General features: G+C 40.1%; 1 protein-coding gene across 1 annotated transcript in view; it reads left to right on the forward strand.

The window, feature by feature from the left end:
* Positions 1-19,232, forward strand: part of LOC135991327 (maltase-glucoamylase-like) — a 65,631-nt gene extending 46,399 nt beyond the window's left edge. The window contains exons 47-70 of the mRNA XM_065639838.1: positions 435-584; positions 2,141-2,350; positions 3,065-3,219; positions 3,844-4,012; positions 4,551-4,647; positions 4,737-4,849; positions 4,954-5,079; positions 5,649-5,777; positions 5,895-6,002; positions 6,261-6,323; positions 6,549-6,683; positions 6,916-7,000; positions 7,926-8,064; positions 11,631-11,764; positions 12,287-12,321; positions 12,413-12,529; positions 13,792-13,940; positions 14,532-14,616; positions 14,712-14,768; positions 15,348-15,472; positions 15,760-15,848; positions 16,024-16,073; positions 17,409-17,579; positions 19,170-19,232. Coding sequence (XP_065495910.1) covers positions 435-584; positions 2,141-2,350; positions 3,065-3,219; positions 3,844-4,012; positions 4,551-4,647; positions 4,737-4,849; positions 4,954-5,079; positions 5,649-5,777; positions 5,895-6,002; positions 6,261-6,323; positions 6,549-6,683; positions 6,916-7,000; positions 7,926-8,064; positions 11,631-11,764; positions 12,287-12,321; positions 12,413-12,529; positions 13,792-13,940; positions 14,532-14,616; positions 14,712-14,768; positions 15,348-15,472; positions 15,760-15,848; positions 16,024-16,073; positions 17,409-17,579; positions 19,170-19,232 — 2,754 coding nt within the window. The remainder of the gene's footprint in view (positions 1-434; positions 585-2,140; positions 2,351-3,064; positions 3,220-3,843; positions 4,013-4,550; positions 4,648-4,736; positions 4,850-4,953; positions 5,080-5,648; positions 5,778-5,894; positions 6,003-6,260; positions 6,324-6,548; positions 6,684-6,915; positions 7,001-7,925; positions 8,065-11,630; positions 11,765-12,286; positions 12,322-12,412; positions 12,530-13,791; positions 13,941-14,531; positions 14,617-14,711; positions 14,769-15,347; positions 15,473-15,759; positions 15,849-16,023; positions 16,074-17,408; positions 17,580-19,169) is intronic.
* Positions 19,233-23,091: the final 3,859 nt, after the last annotated feature.

The raw sequence follows: 23,091 nt of genomic DNA on the forward strand, positions 1-23,091 counted from the left end.
ATGTACAGTAAGTGTGATAGAGCTTTAAAGCATAGAAATTACTGTCAAAGAACCCACACTGCTTCTGATTGGAAAAGTGGTAGATTTTGGTTTGTGCTTGGTTTCCTCTCTCCCTAATAGCTTACCTGCAACCTGGGAGACTTGAAGAAGGGAAAGCTGCAGTACTCAGTCCTAATGTGGTTTCAAGGGAATGCATCATGTAATTTATTACAGAACAAAAGTACAGCTGCATTCAACTCAGCTGCATAGAAGGTGCATTGAAGTTTTTCTCTCAGACCTTCAGTGCAACAAAAAGTTTAGTGATACTATTGTTCATGTAGTAAAATTTAATTTCTAAGAGGAAGAATTTGTTTTTCCTGAGGACCGACGTCTCTGCTGACTGAAGATGGATGTGATGTGAGATTTAATAACTGTTTATTGTTTAATATTTATAGGTTGCTCATATAACAGGACTTCAGCTTGAACTGGGAAAATCTTACACATTAACATGGACTCAAGAACCGAGTGTCAATGAAAGGTTTAATTGTTATCCCAGTCCTGATCCAACACAAGCAAAATGTGAACAACTTGGCTGTACTTGGGAAGTAAGCAAAAATTCTTTCTCTAAACTAATGACAGAAACATTTCCAGAATCACAGCTTTGTCCTTATGGTTGTTCCAGTGGAAGAAATAGTCTGGCAACTTTGTCAGCTTTAAATAAAATGGGGGAACAGACGCCAGCTGCCCTGCACTGGCAGATTTTATTCACCTCACTAAAACCAAGGTAGTTGGCAACCATGTAAGTTCTTCCAAAGTATGCCAGAAATTGAGGGGAAATGTGTATTTTTTAAAGGTGCAAAGAAACAGTGTTAGAGTTATGTAAAACTGCAACAGTCTTGTGATCAGCATCTTCAGCTCCCTCCTCACTGGCCCCACAGCCTGCAAGGCTGATCCCCTTTGTCTCACCTTCACGGTCACTGAAGCACATTTTAAGTCAAAACGATTCCTCTGGATCTCAGTTCAAGAAGAAATCCTTGAATTCCCCTGAAATTTTGATTCTTATGTGAACTTAATTGTTTATATCCATTTTGAGAAGGTATTTCCAAATCATAATCCCCGACATGCAGCTCTTTACCGTATAGTTTTATTTATGAACATCCATGGCTATAAAAATATGGGAGCAGCTCATCTTGGAAGGGCTGAACCTTAGAGGGTCCCTCCAACTGAATTACTCCTCCATGCTCCTCTGAATCTGAATATTACCGTTTCGTCATATATCCTGGGCACGAAGACCAAAATTCGCTGTTAGCCACTCTTGCACCAGCAACAGCTGAAGTGGTGGATGGACTGTCCTGATTTTGTTGTACCACCAGGAATATTTTTTTAAATTTTGGACATTCGGAAATGGCTTTTCCTGCAATATTGAGCTCTTTATGGATTGGGTATGTTTTGATCACTTGTTCAAGTTGAAAGGCGCTTTGAATTTGACGACCACAGATGAATAAATATTCATTAGCAATTAAGATGTGTGGAGCAGGCATAGCTTCATTTGAGCAACTAGGCAGGATTGATGGTGAGTATCCAGAGGTGGAAGGCTAATGCATTCACCCACATCGGCTCATCTAACCTCATAATATCTAGTTTGAGCGTTGATGTTCTAAAAGTAATTTTGAAATTGCTGTCAGGAGATCTTAGATAAATAGGATGCAATTCTCAGTGGATATTTTAAGGATAATTCCTGTGAATAAAGCCAATGGAGTGGTCTCATCTGATGGTGCCTGAATATCTAGTGAGTTTTGGATACATCCAAGACCGGAGAGCAATGGATTAAAAAGAAGGAAGTTTTAGGAATTTCAACAGGCCAAGACTAAGCCATGTTGTGGAATGGAGCTGAAGATCCATAGATACAGGGAAATTAAATCCATCTCCATTGTGCGAGGATTCAGTTTCCCGACTGAACTATTTGTACAGCCTTGACTGGATTGTTTGATAATATCTGATTTAGTGTAGAGATTAATGGGTTCTGTATTACTTCTTTATTGTTCACTAGTTGCTTCAAGTTTTTCTCCAAATTCTGCATTTGACAGATGAGTTTAGTAACTAACAAAAGATACAACAGGCCAGTGTAGGCTACTAACCTGTGACTTATTTCTGTTTGCAGCCAGTAACGTCAAACTTGGACATTCCATCCTGCTATTACAGCTCTGATAATGCCTATTCTATAGAAAATGTCGAGTACACCTCGTCAGGTCTGGTAGCCAACCTCACCTTAAACAGTGCCAAGACCAGAGCTAATGAGGAATACACTACACCAATTAGCACACTACGCTTGGAGGTGAAATATCATCTCAACAACATGCTGCAATTTAAGGTAATGTCATTCCAGAATTTCTGAGAGTGTGTAATGTCCCATTGTTAAAAACAGTCTTATTTATGGAAATTATAAGGGCTTTTTATAATCAATTTTATATGACGCAGACATTAGCAGCCTTGCCTAAATATGTTTCTCCTTCTAACTGAGAAGTTGTTATTGTTCTTAGCTCACAACTTTTTTTGTCCTGTAATTCTGTACTTGGTTATACAATGGAACTATATGAATCAAATGTCAATGTATATGTGTAATGTCAACCAGTAACTCTGGAACTAATGAGAATTTATCAGTATGCAGGTCGTTGTCATGACTGTACAGTTTAAGAAGTAGAATGATTACTGTAAAAATAAATTTTTAATACACTACTGTTTAGACTACAATTTATTACTGTGCATCTAATACTAATGAAATAAGCAAGATACATTAAAATGGTCAGGCATCAGAAACTAACTTCTGTCAGCTTTCAGAATATAGAAAACTTTAAAAAGAATCTTTGGAAGTTGCCTAAAAGATTAATCAGAAAGTTATTTACCATACTTATACATCTGTAGCTCTATTTTAAGTATAGGTACATATTAGTGCTTTAAATTCCTATACATAAATGATTCAACAAGTCATTTTCTGTATTCATTTGAACTAATTCAGGTATCTATCACTACTGGTAAGATTTCAAAACAAGTAATTCATTGAAATGAACTGATTTTTACTTCATAGATTTACGACTATCAAAATGCACGATACGAGGTTCCGGTACCACTCAACCTCCCAAGCTCCCCAACGAGCACGGACGCGGAACGACTCTATGAAGTATCAGTTCAGAAAAAACCATTTGGTGTCCAGGTTCGGCGCAAAAGCACAGGAACAGTCATGTAATAATTTTCTTTTAATTCACTTGCTTTTATTAGCGCTTTTCCAGCCCAACCATTTTCTTGTGTACTACGTTTAAAATACAGCAAGAGCACCATCAGTTCGCGGTTTGGTTTCTGACTGTAAAGATGCCGATTTGCAACAAATGAGTCCTATAAATACAGTTTCAGTGTAATTGACACAAAAAGTTCAGTGAACTTTAAAAAATACCTTATTTCCTGTATTCCATGTAGCACCAAGGATCAGTGTGGGAGGAAAATAAGATCATACTCTCCTAAACACATTTTCTCACTGAATTGCCAAAATATGATACACTTACCATGCATGATACCTGTGGACAATACATATCTCTCTGCGAGACACACAGGACTTTTTGTCTCTAAACTGTGCATCAGATTCTTAGATATCCCCATTTTGTGTGCTCTAAGTTTTCTCAATAACCATAAGTTTTTTCCACTGAATAAATATAATTTTAATAAAAATACTTTATTTCTATTTTTATAAATATAATTTTACCAAAAAGTGAGATTTTCAGAGAAAAAGAGTAGCCTAAAATAAGTATCCACCAGCTAAACACAACACTGAAGACACCATGTTCTTACCTATATTTTTTCTTTCCATTTTAGCTGGGATTCACAGCTGCCCACATTCACGTTCAGCGACATGTTCATTCAGATTTCTACCCGCTTAGCATCCCAATATATATACGGATTTGGAGAAACAGAGCACACCATGTTTCGCCGTAACATGAGCTGGAACACCTGGGGAATGTTCACAAGGGATCAGGCTCCTACTGTAAGTAGACGCAAACGTAGCTTTTGGACCAATAAGCCTAAAGTGCAAAGGTGTTCAGCAGGGCTTTAAAGTCCAGTGGATTTCCACTGGTACAGGACACAATTATTGACTTTGGTCGTATTTATCATGGCTTATAATTTGGATGCTGTCTCAATGGCAATGGTCTTCTCTAAACCTATTCTTTGTGACCGGCGAGACCAACGTGTGGAGCTCAGATGTCGGAAGACAACAGACGGCTTAGAAATCACAGCACATTCCTCCTCTTTTTATTCTTCTCAGCTCATTATTCTGAAAGCTAGACATGAGTCAGGGCAATTCCCCCTACTTTGGGAATAAATTAGTTCTTAAAGAGGAAAATCAGAAATCTTATTTCTACGCGTATACTTGTGTTATTTCCTACGAGACAGCACAATGTTTGCTGTTTGCAGGGAATGACCAATGAAATAGTGACGGTTGATTGTAGCTGTAATTTCCACTTCAGATTTCAGTGAATCCTTGAGATGTCTCCTCAGTAGAATGTGTTGTGTTTTGTTTGCAGTACAAGTTGAATTCCTATGGTTATCAGCCATTTTACATGGCTCTTGAAGAAGACGGCAATGCCCACGGAGTTCTCCTGCTTAACAGCAATGCAATGGGTAAGAAAACCTTCGCTTGATTTTCTCAATGTATTTTATTTTTACGGTCACTGTTTTGCAAATATCCTTTTGTCTTCCCCCATGCCCAGATGTGACGTTCCAGCCGACCCCTGCCCTGACGTACCGCACCATTGGAGGAATTCTCGACTTCTACGTGGTTCTGGGCCCAACACCAGAACTTGTTGTTCAGGAGTATACTGCAGTAGGATTCTTACTCTACTACAAACGAATGCTGGCTTTTGTTTGCTTGGTTGGTTTGTTTTATTTTCACCTACTCACCACAAATATTCCTTTTTTTATTTTTAGCTGATTGGACGACCGGTCATGCCACCCTACTGGGCTTTGGGATTCCAGTTGTGCCGCTACGGGTACAGGAACGACTCGGAAATCTCCCAGCTGGTGAATGACATGCAAGCAGCTGGGATTCCCTATGTACGTTGGTAGCAGTGAACTTTTGAGCTCATGCCTGGATTTGTGGCTTCAGATTATTAACTAAGACCATTTAAGCACAAAATGAAAAACCAACCAAAAAAACCACCAGCCTGGTAGAGCAAAGCCAGAGCTGAACATCTCTGCACACTCTGGGCCGTGTTAAATGTAGGTGTCAGGATGCTTTATTTTTCGTACAATTCACACCAAAGAAGCACCCAGATGCCTTAATGAATCGTGGACTCTTGCCATGCTGGCTATGAAGGAACAATGACCAACAAGAAAAACAAACAGGAAAAAAAGTACAAATCCAGGACTTTTTTTCTCTATCATGTATTAATTTCTACCCTCAGACTAGACGCAGTAGTGGAAGTTTTATTTTGTATTGGACTTGCTGATAGGTTGTGCAATATTCAATAGCTTTAGCTTAACGTTGCAGCTGCTTCCAGTTTTGTGGTTCAAAAGTTCAGTAATTTCCTTATTTGGACGGATTTCCAATAAATATGTATTTGGCAAAAAAAAAAACAAAACACAAAAAATAATTTTACATTAATTGTTTTTCTGAACTGCAGGATGTCCAATATGCGGATATTGACTATATGGAAAGACAACTGGACTTCACCATTGGCACACGCTTTGCTGGATTACCAGCTCTGGTTAACAGAATAAAAGCAGAAGGAATGAGATTTATCATCATCCTGGTCAGTTTTAAATACTGCTTTTGAATTTCAGTATATCGTTGCAGAGTGCAGAATATATTCAACAGCATTTCTAAACTACTTTTTTGAGCATAAGGGTAAATGCGTTTCTAATTGTAGGATCCAACCATCTCTGGAAATGAAACCAATTATCCTCCTTTCTCAAGAGGTGTGCAGGACGATGTCTTCATAAAATGGCCCGATACCAATGACATTATATATTCCAAGGTACTGTTCTTAAAAAAACTAATGACAGTAGATGCTTGATGTCATCCTAGAATTCAGTGCTATCCATGGGGATAACTCTGCTAATGGTATATTTTTACCTGGCTATAAATGAGATCTACTGAATACTACAAACTGAATTATCTTCTCTGTCGTCATGCATATAGGTATCAGTGAAAAATGGTTATATCTGTCTGTTGCTGATGCTCAGTTCATATTCGGTGTGGTTTAATGATTTTTAAATGTCCTCTGTCCTATCAGGTCTGGCCATTCCTTCCCAATGTAGAAGTCAATGAGTCACTGCCTGAGCAGACCCAAATACAGGTAAATGTTGAGGTGGTTTGGTTACGGACTTGAACATAGACAGAGCAGCACATTAATTAAGGAAAATGGCAGCAAACAGTTGATCGATCTCAGGGGAGGAATAACGTACAGAAACTGGCTAGACTTCCTAACAGAGCCAAAAATGTTTTTCTGAGCAAATTCCAACATTTTGACAGTGGGATGCTTGCCTCCTGAATCTGTTTAGTTTTCTTGCTGTTTTTACAGATGTACGGAGCACACGCAGCTTTCCCAGACTTCTTACGCAATTCCACAGCGCAGTGGTGGAAGAGAGAAATCCTGGAGTTCTACAACAATCCCACCGACCCCTCGAGAAGCGTCAAGTTTGACGGCCTGTGGATTGTAAGTGTAGAAATACATTTAATTTCTGGATTTTTTTCCTCTGCCAGACTCTGGCAGAAATCACCACATTTCGCTGTATATATACTGCTGTTGAAGCTCCGAGGGTATCTGGCATTAAAATACCATTAAATAAAGTAAAGGATTTCTACAATGCTGCCTGTTTGTAACTTAGAATTTATTGTGTTTTGTAGATTTGAAGCAAATGCAATCAAGTTTTGCTCTGTGTTTTTAGGATATGAATGAACCAGCAGCTTTTATGAATGGTGCCATTGGCGGCTGTAGAAATGAACTGCTAAATATGCCTCCATATATACCTTGTAAGTTTGAGCATTCCTTGAAACACTTTTGGGTCACTCTGGTTACTATGTAATTTCTTATATGGTATATGTGGTGTAAATGCCTAAAGTCAGGTGTTTAAAATCGCAGATCCTAACTGAAGCTGGCCCTTTATTTCTGAGATTGCGGGCACGCTTCCACCCCACCTGTTTCAGTGGGATCAGTAACTGCATGGCACTTTTGAAAAATAAAGTCATTTTCAGCTACTTGCCTGCACGTGGGTTTTGATAGCTGTTTTATCTCTGGGTGCTTGGCTTTAGGCAGGGTAGAGAATGTAGTGCTCTGTTTTGCCCTTTTTCTCAGATGAATAATGCAATTAATTAAAATTTTAGAAAAAATATCCTTGTGTCTCTTCTCATTACCATCTATCTATACAATCAAATACTTGAAATCCTTATCTTTCTTGGCTTGGCTTTACTTAAATACTGGTAGGAAGAGCTACTAATTAGCAATTATTTATTAATGATTTATTAGCGTACTCCTGTTGCTTAGTGTTGTCTTCAGTTACTATGAATAGTTTCTCAGGAATTGTCAAGAAGTTAATACTCAGACACTGGCCATACCCTCCACTACACCCATTTTTCTGCTTATATGGCTGATTTGACAGTGTTTTACAAAGATTTCCAGTATCTTTTGCCTTTGGATATATTCTGTTTACTCTTTTATCCTCTTCAGCAAGAGCATCTGCAACTAAGCTATTAAAACATTTACAATCCTAGATGCCTGATCAGAAATATTAGAAATATTCCATTTTGGAAAGGCTATTTTTATAATTATAAATAAATGACAGTACACATGCCTAAAAGAGACTGAATGCCTAAGAGATTGTGAAAATTAAAGCAAAGTAACTCAAATCATTATTGAATGTTGATTATTAAAAAAATATTTTTGTTGCCTTTCCATTAGATTTGGGATATCGGTCAGAGGGATTAATTGTGAAAACTCCGTGCATGGAAGGTCGACAATATCTTCCGGACGGTACCCCAGTCAGACACTACGATGTCCACAGCCTTTATGGATGGTCACAAACAAAACCTACCCTAGAGTAAGTGAATTTTCCAGACTTTTCTGTTGTCTCCATAATATGGTTTCACTGTGATAAACACCTTCTGCACCTGGGGTGAGATAAAAGAGAAAAACCCAGCCACCTGCTTAAGCATGTGAAGACCTGCAGCTGCATCACTGACTGTCTTGGGCCAAGCAGGCAAGGTCTTTATTTTGAGCTTAGCAGCTTTAAAATCACTGACCCCGAGCAGACACAGTTTTCAAGGTACGTTTTAAAGACAGTTTACCCACGTCTAATACTAAAGAAACTTATTGCTCACCTGGCTGGGAGCAATTCTTTGTATTCCAGTTCTGAGGGCTTCGTCCATATAGATGTTGTGTTGTGCAAGCTGAATTGCTGACCTGTATTATGGAATAAGATGGCCATGGTGCGATTTCTTATATAATTTAATTTGGATGTAATTACTTGACATGGAGCGTTTCTTTGTCCCAACGCATTCGAACGCAACAGTTGCCTTTCCAGCAGAGGCAGAACAGGGAACAGGTCTGAACATTGTCATCAGCTGTTGGGAACAGTAATTACTCAGTATATAGTCTCACACAATTAATGTAACTGAAATAGAAAATACTTGTTGTTTCTAGGTTTTGCTAAGACAGCCTGTTTTACTCCTGGGGTTGATACTGTTTTTTCCTTGCACTATATTACTAGTGAGAGAAAATGAATATAGTTTTTTAACAATGTTACTTTAAGAAGGGCTCAATAACGTCCTTATTAAAAACAAATGGAGTAGTAATGAAAAGGGGAAAGAGTGACTTTTAAAATGCAAAGCGTGTGCATAAGGCTTTACTTTTAAGAATTTATTTTCTCACTTCAAGACAGTCATTGTTATCAGTTCCTTTCTGAGCAGCACCCCAACCTGCTTGAGATAATGTCTGATCTAATGATAATACCGCTGTGCTGTTTCATTTCCGATTCAAGGAGTAAGCCAGGAACAATGTTTCTTTATAGGTCTTAACGACCTTAAAGCCCTTGGTAACTTTGATATTACCATAAAGAAAGCCAAGGTAAAGGCTGCTGGAATTTTTGACTGTTGTCTCTGGCAGCCAGTGCAGCGCTGCCAGTCAAGGTAGGGGAGCAATTGCTGACAGGACGGAAAGGAACGTCTGATCCCTCTGCTGTCAGCCAAGCCACAGGTGATTTGGGCGTTGTAAGCAGACAATAACTGAACAGTAAGAGGAACTTTACAGTTGTTCCTCTGTTTCAAGTAAGAACTGAAAGGTAGTGAAATAGTTTCTTCTGGTTTGAGTGGCATTGTAACAGAAACGACTGCAATAAATCACACAGCTTATACAGGTATTCTTGCACTTCAGATTTATAGAAAAATGTGAGGTTACGTTTGTGGAGGTTTTTTGTTTTCTTTCGGTTTGTTTTTTGTTTGTTTTGTTTTTTAAACATATATCTGTATATCAGCTCTCAGTTTCCAATTTAGTCTTTGGTACTAACTGAAGGAATAATTGCGCAACTGAAGACAGGTTGTAATAGTAATTTATTCTGGTACTAAACCATCCAAACAAGACGATAGCTCGCACACAAGACTCACAAAAACCCGTAACTTAAAAGCGAGCAGCAATTTCTTTATCTAACAGTGCTATTTGAGTTCTCCAGCCATTAGACAGAGAGAGCTCCTTGATATTGGCTTAACGCTCTTCTTTCATGAGGAAGGTTTTGCGTAGACTTGAAAACCAAAACCCTCACTAGTGAATACAGCAATGGTTTGGAGGTCAATTTGGGCTTTGAGATATGAGAAATTGCTTTTCATGGAGAAGCTTTGGCTCGGCCCTGGAGCAGAGAGCTGGCACCTCGAGGCAGCAAAACGCGGGGCCGTGCTCATCCTTGAGCAGTTCTGTGCGCAACATACACTTGCTTTACATGTGCAATTCTAGCTACAGTTTCCAAAGCATTGTTGAAGTAGGGTAAGCCAAGCGGAGGCTGAAAATGTTTGATAGCACATTGCAAAGAAATAAAAGATTCTAGAAAACTTAGTGTTTGTCTTGGAAGAAATAATTACAGCACATTAGTTTAGTTTAATTACTACGGTAATTTAAGTGACTTGTGTATTTTTGCTGTAATTATAGTGTCACTGAAGCTGCAAATCCTGTAGAAAAATAAATAAATAGTGCCTTATTGAAGCAGCTGTTTGGGCAATTATTGTGGCGCTAGCGTTGGAGAGCAGCGCCATTTAATCAGGGCAGCTTTCTCACTAGTATTGCGGTTTAGTGTTTTGCTGTAACGATTCCCAGTACGTGTGCACAGCTACAGAGGAATCGTTCTGAGGAAGGGGAGCAGTGATGCATCTGTGCTGGTCACACAGCAAAGATCAACAGCTTGTGCTGCAGAGAAAGGTGCATGGATCCTTGGCAGAGCAACTAGGAAGCCTAAATTCCCGTGAACGTAGCAATTTTAATTCCTTTTGCTAAAGCTTTCTTGGTTGCTTTTGGAGGTACAGTATGGCATTGGCCAAGGCTTTATTTGAAGTTTTGGGTTTTTTTTTTTAATTAGTTGAGGTAATGAAGTTGGTGCATCAGTTCACCATTCAGCTCATTCACACTCACACCCCAGGAGACTCAGGATGTCGTCTCCTGAGTCATTTCAAGCCACAGTCTCCCCGTAGCAATGACCCTGAGCAAGGCCACAGGGTTGCAGTGCCAGAGCACCCTGAGAAGTCCGTGACAGTCCTTGCCTGGTGTGACGGTTCCTTCTGTGCCCCAAAGCCAGGCACCTGTAGCTTTCCTGCCTTGTAGGCTTTTACCTCTATTTTGGGAAAGGGAAATAAGTCCCACCATCGTCAAGAGGTGACTAACCTCTAGTTGAAATTTCTGCTTTTGAGGAAGCCGAATGTGATCAGATCAATAGATCAGCTATGGCCAAGGTGGTTGCACACATTGGGAATCATTCCTCAGCTGTAAGACCTGTTGCCTACCCCGAGCAGAAAACCACAGGTTTAATGTTTGCTTCTAGACAAATGCATGGTGGTCATCTTATATTGATATCATGTCATCTTGGGTGCTTCTGTAGTGACTACAGATTCATGACTTATTTTTTTCTGTTCCAATCCCTTTTTGGCAACTAGAGTTATACTGACAGGTCCAATATTCCCAGCACCTCTATTTTTTTCCCCTTATTACCTTTTTGGTATGAGTTCTGTTAAATTAGTTTTAAACTATGTTGCTGCACGTTTTCAAGAACTTTAAGAAAGGAATGATGTGCCCTGGAATACATCGTGGAGCCCTTAGGTAATGCGCAAGTTGGGCTACATTCGTATTTTCCCACCCGAGCAAGAAATCTCTTTTTAGCACCTCCTCGTTTTGCCACTTCTCTTTGCAGCTGCGGGTTGGCTGACACTGCTGTGTTTTGTGTGAATCACGGCAAATTGCCACGAAAAGCACCTCTGGATTGGATGTGTGCATAGTCATGCACACACCAATGCTGCCTTACGCTATGAAAATATGGGCCCTAATGTTTATTTTCGAGGAGAATCTTAGGTAATATTTCCCATGTAATATTTCTCAATGTTTTGTTTTGGTTTTGTCTATTTTCAATGTCAGCGGTTTGCAGAGTGCCACCAACGAGCGTGGGATTGTTATCACGCGTTCCACGTATCCCAGTAGCGGAAAATGGGCAGGACACTGGCTCGGCGATAACACTGCGGCGTGGGACCAGCTAGCTAAATCTATTATTGGTACGTAGAAGGAAAATATTCTGTGTGCAGTTGTTTCAGGTATGGCTGAAACAGAGTCAATTTTCTTCTTAGGAGGCCTCATGGTCCTGGTGTTGATAGCACACCAATGGTCTGGCGGCTGCTCCAAGGCTGTCTCTCCAACATGCCCCCTCACCAGTACTCTGGGGATGGGCAAGATCTTGGGAGGGGCCACATCCAGGACCGCTGACCCCAACTGACCAAAGGGATATTCCATACCATGTGACATCGGCCTGGCAATGAAAGCTACGGGAAAGTAGAAGGACGGGGACCAGCCATCTTTCCACCCTGTTTGTTTACTCTTGACCAACCAGCTCCCATCTCTTTATGTATGAGAAAAACATGACACATTAGAGAAATTGTGGGGTTTGTGGGTGTTTTTTTCTCTTCTCATTCAGCATTACAGTAGATATTAGCAATAGCATACCAATAACACACCAAAGAAAGGAAAAAAAAAAACACCAAACAAAGCAGTTAATAATGTTGTATTATTCTTCCTTTCAGGGATGATGGAGTTCAGTCTCTTTGGAATATCTTATGTAAGCTAATGACTTATTACTTTACATTTAGTTATCTTGATGCTGTACATTAATTTATTGTATTCCAATCGGATTATTTTTGAACTTCCAGACAGGAGCCGATATCTGTGGCTTCTTCAGAGACTCGGAGTACGAGCTGTGTGTTCGCTGGATGCAGCTGGGTGCATTTTATCCATATTCGAGAAATCACAATGAGAAGGGAACAAGGGTGAGTTGCAATTGTTTAATGGTTGCTAATGACTGGTCCTTTGTAATGAACACACGTAGAGACCAGCCAGGACAGCACACAAGCTGGCCTGCCAACAAATAAAGTACATTCCAAGCAAAACAGATAAGACGATAACATATTGGGCTCTTTAGCAAATAAAAATTGTCTTTATTTATAAACACGCTCGATCTGCTGTAAGCCTCCCCCTCACCTGGCAGGTTTTATACCCACAGAGGGGCTGCTCTGGGATTTGGGCCGTTTGAAAGAAGAATGTTCTAAGTTTGCCTTGACTGAACCAAAGTCTGACTTATTTTTTCCTGCATGCCATTTTTATTGAAACACACTACACCAGCAAGATTAGAATAGAGCACTTTTATGGCAAAGACACTCAAAGGAGCCAGGCTGACCTTGGTGCTCTCAGCCCTAATTGTCCATAATTATGGAAGAAATGAGAAAATGGGACAGTGTAAAAAGATCCTGGAGTCAGGCTCGACAATTTCAGCGCTTTGCACGGTTGCCACCATCAGAGATTGTATTTCTTTTAAGAGTAAAGGAAAATAATTGCCTAAATGTTGGTCTGTGCTGGCTAAGGACTATATTGTAGAGAGCTGTAAAACAAGATAACCGGAAAAATCAAGAAAAATGGAAACAGCACTTCTATTCCACTGAAAGCTTCACGTCTAGCAGAGTAGAGCTATTTATATGGCATATATCTAATGGATTAAGGTCTCCTTTTCAAAACCTGTGTGCTTTATCTTGCAGCGGCACACCTTCCGATAGGACTTTTAAAGCTTTTAAAAATGCAGATTCAGGGTTATCGTGTTGCTTCCAGTCTTACCCAATTTGCCAAGGTATTGTTCAGTCCATTTCATAAAGATGGGAAGTGCTCCCTGACGTCTGTCATTAGCGCTTGGGTCTCTTCTTGCAAGTCCTGAGTGGTGCCCTGCAGAAAAGAGGGATAATAAATTATACACGCTGGGGTGTGTCGCGCCTTTGGGACACTTACTACTAAACATTTATTTTACAGAACTCCCCCCAAGTTTTTCTCACCTTCCCTCTTTCTACTTGCTCTCTTAGGGCTGAGAGGGACACCTGTTGATTTTAGTGTCACTTACTCCTTCATTGAAGAATAAATAAATGAGGGTGCTCTAACTGGGCAGAGAAATTTCCTCGGCTTTGTCTTGCTATGTTTGGGTTTTTTTGGTCAGGTATTCTGAACAAAAAAAATCCAGCTTGACTAATGACGGTCTCTTCTCTTTTAGAGGCAAGATCCTGTTTCCTGGAACTCAACATTTGTGGAGATTTCCAGGCATGTGCTAAATATAAGATACACCCTGTTACCCTACCTCTATACGTTGATGTATGATGCCCATGCCCATGGCAGCACCGTGATTCGCCCCGTACTCCATGAGTAAGTGCGACTCCTTTGCTCTCCTTAGCAGGACTTTCCACTAGAAATTCTGTAGTCGTGACACTCCTTACAAGAAATTTTTCTCTTAGATACAGCAACTTTTCTTTAAGGAAAAAAAAGGAAGAGATTGAGAATATGAGCTTTCAATATGAAGTCTCACTTAAACAACACTAGTTCTCTGTTTTTTCTCTATGCAAAATTGAACATTTGCTTCTCTAGGAGTAATGTTTAAATTTGAAAGCTCACCTCTAGCCTCTTCAGGCTTATGCAGAATCAAAAGAATAAATGTTGCAAAAACAGCTGGACAAAATCTTTAAGCACAAAAGAAGGAATTCTGCCACAGCCATGAGTGTTTTGCTGGTAGAAGTGGCTTTTTGGGGCTTGCATTTCTCTAATAAGTTTCGTGTTATGATCTCTACGCATTCTTGGCAAGCACTAATTGGTCGATGAATTATTAATACTAGAACAAAGATGAGGAAATAGTGGATACTAGCTATAGTTGGTTTGATTACTGACAAAAATGTCTTGAAGAAGGAACACTTTGGAAATATTCAGCACCCAGTATCTAATCATTACTCTATTAACTTGCAGGTTTGTGGAAGACAGAACAACCTGGGAAATATATGAGCAGTTCCTCTGGGGACCGGCGCTGCTCATCAGCCCTGTGATGCAAGAGGTACATTGTTAAGCACTTACAAAAACATTAAAGTCGCTCCAGCTTAACTTCACTTCTTGATGTAACTTACCTAAAACGTGTATGTTCAATTCCAGAATGCTCGAACGGTGAATGCATACTTCCCCAATGCGCGCTGGTATGATTACCACACAGTAAGTAATTTTTAAAATTATATGTTGTATGTCTTCTTCATAGCGCTGTTCAGAACAGCGGCAGGATGTGCTGAGTGCTGGTGAGGTGTGAACGCTCTTGTCCTTTTACAAACTTGCATTCAGTATCAGTTCTTAGCAAAACAACATCACTTAGCTGATAATAACTCCTGTATAATAATGTATAATAACATGATCCCAGTGAAGCCTTTGAAGTCTTTCTATTGACTTTAACCCTCAAATGAGGGTTTTGTTTTGTTTGTCTTTGTTAAGGCATGCTAGAATGGAGAAAGACACAACAGGTTTAGCCACACCATCTTATTCACAGGAAATAATAAAAGCTTTTGTAATAGGAAGAAGGGGCATCAAAAATCACCTGCTGGCCCCATCAGCTCAGCTGCCATCAGCTACAGTGTTTTATAGATATGGAATTTCCGAGTTTCTCTTAAAAGCGTTATATAGCTACTCCTGCAGTAACAACTCCTAATTAATCTGTCTAGCAAACAAGAATAATTTCATTCTAAAAACCTCTCTAAAATAAGGGCAATTCAGTAGAAGACTTCTTCATTTTTTCATGAATAGGATGAGGATATTGGCTTTAGAGGACAGTTCACAGTTTTAACAGCTCCTTTGGAACACATCAACCTGCATATCCGAGGTGGACACATCCTTGCTTGGCAGAGACCTGCTAATACAACTTTTTACAGGTGAGATTAATTAAAAATTAAACATTTAGTTTTGCACAATTACATAGAAATACGATCAGTCCTCAGAGAAGCTACACGTACGGTAGCACTGGAGCTTTATGGCTGGTTTTTCATTTTGGCTTCCTCTTAATGATCTCCTTTAAATGTAATAGGATGGGCTCTAGAATGATGAGTATGGGAGACCAGTTGAGTGGCATAGAGCATTTTGGAAGTTTTTCCTAATGTTTGATAAATATGAATTGTGATTAGCTGAGGAAATTGAGGAAACATTATTTTGTTTCCCATAGCCGAAAAAACACGATGGGACTCACTGTTGCTTTGGATGACAACCTGTTTGCAGAAGGACAGCTTTATTGGGACGATGGAGTTCGCATTGGTATGTATGATGCTTCTTGCCTTCATAAAATCCTGGTCGAACACTGCAACGGGTTGTCCAGAGAGACTGTGTAGCCTCCACCCTTGGAGATACTCAGTCGTTGAACTGAAATTTTGATAATGTGTTAAATAAGATGAATGGCAAATATATTTTCTTTTTTTTTTATTTTTAACAGATGCATATGAAGATGGTGTATATCTGCTTACATCATTTACTGCTACTCAGGTAAGTAACAATATGTCAAGTATTGTGAATAATCACTTTATGTGATTAGTATTGTATTATTAACTGTAGGTATTTTAATTTGGGGCTTCCTAATACCAAATATCTAATATCTATCCCACCCTAACATTATTTGTGCTCACGATTGAATGGACTACAATAATATGATTAGACTGTGATAAGAACAAATTTCAGAATGATTCAGTTATAGTAAATTGTTGAACACAGTGTACATTTATGGCACTGTAGTTTCTGTTATCATTCTGAAAGTATAAGTTAACTTCATAAACGTTTCTGTGAAGTGAGAGCACATGTCAAAGCAGAACCTCTGGAGCATGTCGATGGGTCAGAACAGACACACGAGGAAAACCAGCCCTTGCTGGTGTGAAGGGAGCTGGAGGTTCATTTTTCAAGTTCAGGGTAGTCCTTGCTGTTCTCTACCTTGTTGTGCAAGCTATGTTGCTGCTCGAAAAAGTACAAGTTCACAGGTTCAGAAGGAGGGTATTTCTGCCCCTATTCACCATAGAATATATGTATTGTGTGCAATCCTAGTTCTGGGAGGAAGCAGCAGAATCTGGCATACATGCCTGGGTAACAAAGCCAATGAACAGGAGTGTTTATTTTAAGCACCGCCGTTTCTAGGATGTTAGGTTTCATTTTTCATCATAGCCAGTTGAATACCTGGAATTAAATTACACCGTAATTATATGGACTTTTGGTTTAAGAGAAATACTTATTTCATTAGTTTTCCAGGGTGCCAGAATGTCTTCTAATTTTATTCCCACTGTACTTTCTTCTCATTTAATTCTGTCTCTGTCAAATAATCGAATGTTAATTGCTAAGAAAGAGAAGTTTGTTTTGCAAATATTCGGTATTTGCAGTTGCAAGGAGATTATAGAGTAAATGTACCTTTTCCTGCTCTTAGAAAAAGTTGCGAAGGAAAAGACTAATTAAAGATGTCTGGAATCAGCCAACAGTGGAAAACACTCACACTAAAAGTAACAACCTCTGAGCGCTAAATATGCAGAATTGTATCATAGCACATTTACACAGGATCACACTTGGGCTGTGAACCACCTGGCACCATCCCTGGGTAGTTTAACATGGCTTTTGATTTTTGGAGACCTGTGGGACCCAGGTATGGCCCAAAGAAACCGTGTGCCCAAAATCTACTTAAAATTCCAGTAACTGGAAATGGGAGGGGACCTGTGAGGGCTGAGGGAGATGATGGGGCAGAGAAGCTGTTCTGGGAAGGCAGGAAAGCAGATGAAAAGCTCGGCTGGGTTTGTACCAGTCTAGTGACAACCTCCAATATTCTTTCTTTCCTTTTCCTTTCAGGGTGTTTTAAATATCAAGGTTTCGCATCACGGTTACACTGATCCAAACAACTTAATGTTCACTGACATTAAAGTCCTGGGTCTGCCCAGCAGCATTAGCCAGGTGACCGTCCAGCAGAACGGCGTGACCATCGCATCGCCTCACACCGTGGACTACGACGCCAGCAAGAAGGTGAGATGCCATTTGCAGGGTGATGCCACCTTCACAGCTCCATCTGTGCTCTTAAACCTTTGGAGATTCAGCTGCAATACCATATTTAAAATATACTTCAGCAGATATATAAACTGCCATCAGGTAATGATTATATAATCATGCTGCGTCTCTTCGGACTGGAGAAGAGAAGCTGAGAGAGATCTCATCGATGTTTATAAATATCTCACGGGTGGGTGTCAAGAGGATGGACCAGACTCTTTCCAGTGGTGCCCAATGACAGCATGAGGGGTAACGGGCACAGGCTGAAGCACAGAAGGGTCCATCTGAATATGATGAGCAACTTCTTTACTGTGGAGTCTCCTTCTCTGGAGACATTCAAATCCACCTGGACACGTTCCTGTGTGATCTGCTCTGGTGACCCTGCTTTAGCAGGTGGGTTGGACTGGGTGATCTCCAGAGGTCCCTTCCAGCCCCAAGCATTCTGTAATTCTGTAATACACTGTTTAATGTATAGTAAATATTGTACAGTAAGTGTGATAGAGCTTTAAAGCATAGAAATTACTGTCAAAGAACCCACACTGCTTCTGATTGGAAAAGTGGTAGATTTTGGTTTGTGCTTGGTTTCCTCTCTCCCTAATAGCTTACCTGCAACCTGGGAGACTTGAAGGAGGAAAAGCTGCTACAAGTATTTTCATAGTTTCTACTTGGCCCTGTACTTGTCAGTCTTGTCTGACAACGTTTTTATTTCCCAGCCCCGTTCGCCTACCTCCGCTTCTTCTTCTGTCATGTCATCTTTCGGCTGTAGGTGTTGCAACATGGGGTTCCTACATGTAAAAGTCAGTTCTCACTTCTAACATTATTGGCATTCCTTCCACCAACCTCAGAGCACCAGGTTTTTCCATCTGCCTGGGTTGTGTCTATCCAGGGTGTTTCCCCCCTCCTGCCTTTCTGGACAATAACATTAAGCCCTCCTAAAGGCAGCTGAAATAAATGTCTATAACTGAATTGCCATTCGAGCCAGAACTCCTGTGGAGCATCTTTCAAATATGAACAGAACTACTGAGACGTTCTGTTTTGCCAGTTTTCTGGTAGGAGGAGACTGCCCAACCTCTTCTGTTACTGGGATCTTGCTGCCTTTGAAATTCAGTATTTTGTTAAATCATAGTTTCCGGGAAAGCCAAAACTACGTAAGTTTTGTATGTAACCCAAAAGATGAGTTAAAAATTTGAAAGAGAATGGAAGTATCTCATTCTGCTGTTGAATTTTTGACGGAAAAAAAAAAAAAAAAAGGAATTGATATGCACAGTTGAATTACGATGTCTTCCAAGTTTTGCTGCCTTTAAAAATTCCCTTTTTTTAAAATAAAAGGAACCTCAATTCCAAAATGGCTTCTGAATGAAGGGAAGGGATCAGAGCCTCATGATCAGAAATCCAAAAATCTATGCTGGTTAAACTATGTTTATAGTGCTACAAGCACAAAAGCAAAGGAAGAGGAATTAATTCTTGTAACCTTAAATGAGAAGCCTCTATGTTCTCTGTTGAACACAGACAAAGGAGTGGATCTTCACAGTAGTTACTAATTGTTCATTTTGTCTGTTTTTTCCACAGGTCCTGACAATCACCAGCCTTCAACTGGAATTAGGCAAAGACTACACCTTGCAATGGAGCTAAAATGCCTGCAAAGCATCACTGGGCACACCACTGAATTTTCTCATTCTTTTAGAACTATCTTTCAATTTTTCAATTTTCTTTGTCCTCTTAGAATACTTTCTACTATAAAATCATAAGATCACAGTCAGTTCATATGAAGGTGTTATGTATACCTTCATATGAAGGTGTTTCAGTATTGTTGAAGGTTACAAGGTCTCCATGTGGTGCAAAATCTGTATTTTAAACAGAATGGCACCTCAGTGTAACTTTATCATTCTGTGTTTTCTCACAGTATAATTTCTGGCTGTCTTCGTGTGTGCCAAATTTTGTAAAAAAGACATGGTTGGTGTTACCTGCATGGATGTGGGGCCATAATTCTGCCCATATTTAACTTTCATCTTAATTTTAGTTATGCCTATGTAAGTCTATGGAGAAGTATTTAAGGCCAGGCAAAGTACAAGTTTTCGGATTACTGATTTAGTGTGAAATGATGTTCCAAGTTGTTGATCTATAATACGCTAAGGTACTTCTAAAAGTCATAAAGGTGGTTTCGTTTTGTTGGGGTTTTTTTTCGTATGACTTTAGCCAGACATTTATGTTTCCCAGTGTTTTGATCCGAAGCTGTAAAATTAAACCTGAGTTTTCAAGTTTAACTAATGAATGTTGGTCTCTGAGTGTTCATTTCACTGAAGGAAATGTTGTTGTATTTTTACTATAATAGTAATTCACGTTAAAGACTCTTTGTACCCCAAGAGTGCAGCATACGATCTAAACAGATTGCTAAAGCATGTTTACAATTAAATTTGATGGGAATAAACTGCTGTCAGAGGTAGTAGTAATCTCTAGTGACTGTGCTTAAAATTAATTTAAAGGATTCCACTCTGCTTTTAAATTTTGTAGTAAAACAGCTAAGTAGCCAACATCTCATAGGCAGATCAGTGCAATTATGGTGCTGAGTTCGCTGAAACTTCCCTGTAAAGTAGTAACAGAATTGGCAATCCAGGGAAAATGATCATTTAGGACTAAAGTTACTGTTTTGACAAATATTTTCATCTCAAGGAGTGAATTACACTGTTTTTCCAGAGCCAGTGATGACCAATGGTGCGGGTAAGCAGAGGTACGGATGTGTCCCTATCGCTGCAGAAAAAGGAGGTGCAGGTTACTGAGCCTTCAACCCATTCCCTCTCACATCAAGTCTTACTGGTTTTGCACTCACCCGACTGATGTGTGAAACATTTGGTACAACCAAAGGCTTCCGAGAGTTTATTTTCATTATTTTTCTTCTTATTATTTACTTGAGGAACCTTGTTCTTCTGTTTTCTCTTGGAGAGGCGCAGCATGTCAGCTGGAATACCTGCACTTCAGCCACAGCTTTTACCGAGTCCTCAAGATAATAATTCATGAGGAATTCACACAGACTGAGAAATCACAGCTTCAAACATGCATTGGCCACCTTCAGGAGCTGCTCCCTGCTGTGCCTCCTCCAAAGGACCCAGAAAATAATTATCCCTTCCTGCAGCTGGTACAGATGTGCAGTCCAGCAGCGCCTGGCCCACAGCTCACTGCTGGTATCTGGGCAGCATCACCAGGACAGGTCCTCAGCTGGAGACCAAAGAAGGTAGGTCCTGAACGGGGTGGCATTTATTTGAGGTAGGTAGTAGCTCTTCGTGCAATGTTCCTCTTTGGGTCAGATACCTACACATGTTGTGAAACATCTCCTGCTGCAGGAAAACCCACTCAAGTCCATAAGCTGTTTTCAACAGAATTAAGTGAGCAGCAACAAACTTGCTACTTGTGTTAAGGATGGGATTTTTTTTTACTATGGCTCTCTGTGTGGTTTGACTTTCTAGCACTTAAAAAAATTACTTGTAAAATAGTTTAACAAGATTAGGTTTGCTTTTTAAAACCTGTATCTTAATTTACCAGAGCAAAAATGGTCTTTGGATCTAGTGTTGCAGACTAAGAACACAACCTGGTGATTAAATCAAGGTCAAGTAACAGGTTAATGAACTTTATGAAACTGTCTCTCCTAGCTGTGTAATTAGGAGCTGCAATCAAACAAAAATTTTAGTATTCCAGTAGCTCTAACCTTGGCATGCAAAGGACTTGAGAAACTTAGCAACATCCAGCGATTGCACTTAAAAACTAATGGTTGTGCAGACCCCTCCAGCTTTGGCAAACAAACTTCTGCAAGATGAGCAAAAGTGTTGTCGCTATGAGAGCAGCAGATACAGAGAAAATGCCCAATGAATTCCCCTCCAGATGACAGCTGTTAAGGTACTGGCAGATAATCTTGACCGTTTTAAAGAAAATCAGCTATTTCTTTATCCACAAGACGAACGGTTAAAGTTGCAGATATTTAGCGCTGCACCAGTGATGGTGCCGTACCAGCCTGAGCTCCCCAAATTAGCCCGAGCATGAGGCCACCAGCCACCCAGCGACAGGACTGATGGAGGCTGAGTCCATCACTCCATTGCAAATCAAGAGGAAATTACATTTCCAATGACAGGCAGCACAACCTTCAATACCTCGCAATACAGAAGCATTTCCCACCCAATTATTACTAATTCATCAGCCGGTCCGGCAACCGCTGTGTTTACCCTTGTGCACCGAACCCGAGCAACCGACCAGAAGGGGAAGGAGCTGATCAAATGTAGCATGTTTGGGTTGCCAAGATGGGGTTTTTTTGGGTGAATTCCCACCTGGCCTCTGTGTCCTCCACTAAGAAAACTCTGCTTTTGGTCTTAGTTGGGTTTTCACTTCACTCCTTTTCCTATTTCTCAAACAGTAAGTATAGCAGACCTCTCTGCAGTCTCCTGCACCGTTCAGTAGCTTATCTTTGTATTTTAAATATGGTTACGTGGCTATAGCAACGTGTAGCATTCGGATCTAATTACTTTTCTCATGCTTGGAAGTAGAAGGATCCAAGAATCCTTCAATAATACAACACACACAGCACGGGGCTGGAAATAGCTGGGAGCTTTCTTTCTAGCAACCATAATGTGATGAGCACTATCGAGCTGACAGCTCTGGAAATTACATCCTTGCCGGATGAGTAGCCGGAGGACATTTTCAGAGGAGAACCCTGTAATAACCAGAGGCTGACTTACCTTAAACAGATTCTGACTCAAACCCTATGGAAACAATCATGAAATCCGGGTGTTTCCAGGGTGCTTTGGGTCAGGAACTCAGGGCTCCAAGCTGCGGGGTTAATCCCTGCAGCATCACACCTGATATTACTGCTATCTAGGAAGATGACAGAAGCTACAGATTCCAGCAATAGCTTTGTTATAACATATGCTACATAAATAGTAGATTTTATAAATATTTCTGGCTTTCCTGAACTAGAATGTAGTTGGGATGCTCGCATTTTTGCCTTTTGGAAGATGATGCCATCTGATTGTTCTTCCTTGCATCTCATGTTGTGGCTGAAGGATATTACCAGCCAGGTGTTCAGTCCAAGATCTCCTCTCTTCGCTTAGATCTTCCTCCATGAATCTATGGCATTTTGATAGCAGGTCTTTCACTGCTAAAATGAAATGTCCACTTATGCCAGCTCACAGGAAAACCACCACTAATTGGTTTGGGAAGGAAATTATAAAGAATCAGCTCACTTTTGCCTTCACTGTGACTCCAAAGGATTTCTAAATTATGGACGTACGTATTCCAAAGGGCTTTTCTCAGCCACAACGTACACGGTGGAGCAGACGGGCTGTCTGGGCTAGAGTATCTCTGTTGAACAGGAGCAGATATCCTTGTGCTAAAGAGATAGTGATGGCCCTGAAATTACTGTTTCACCAATGTAAAAGACGAAACCATGTCACACTTGGCTGCGCCTGTTCTAATGAAGCTGCCATATGCATGCAGTTAATTGGATTTT

Source organism: Caloenas nicobarica, chromosome 8 (genome assembly GCF_036013445.1).
Source record: "Caloenas nicobarica isolate bCalNic1 chromosome 8, bCalNic1.hap1, whole genome shotgun sequence".
Classification (NCBI taxonomy): Eukaryota; Metazoa; Chordata; class Aves; order Columbiformes; family Columbidae; genus Caloenas; species Caloenas nicobarica.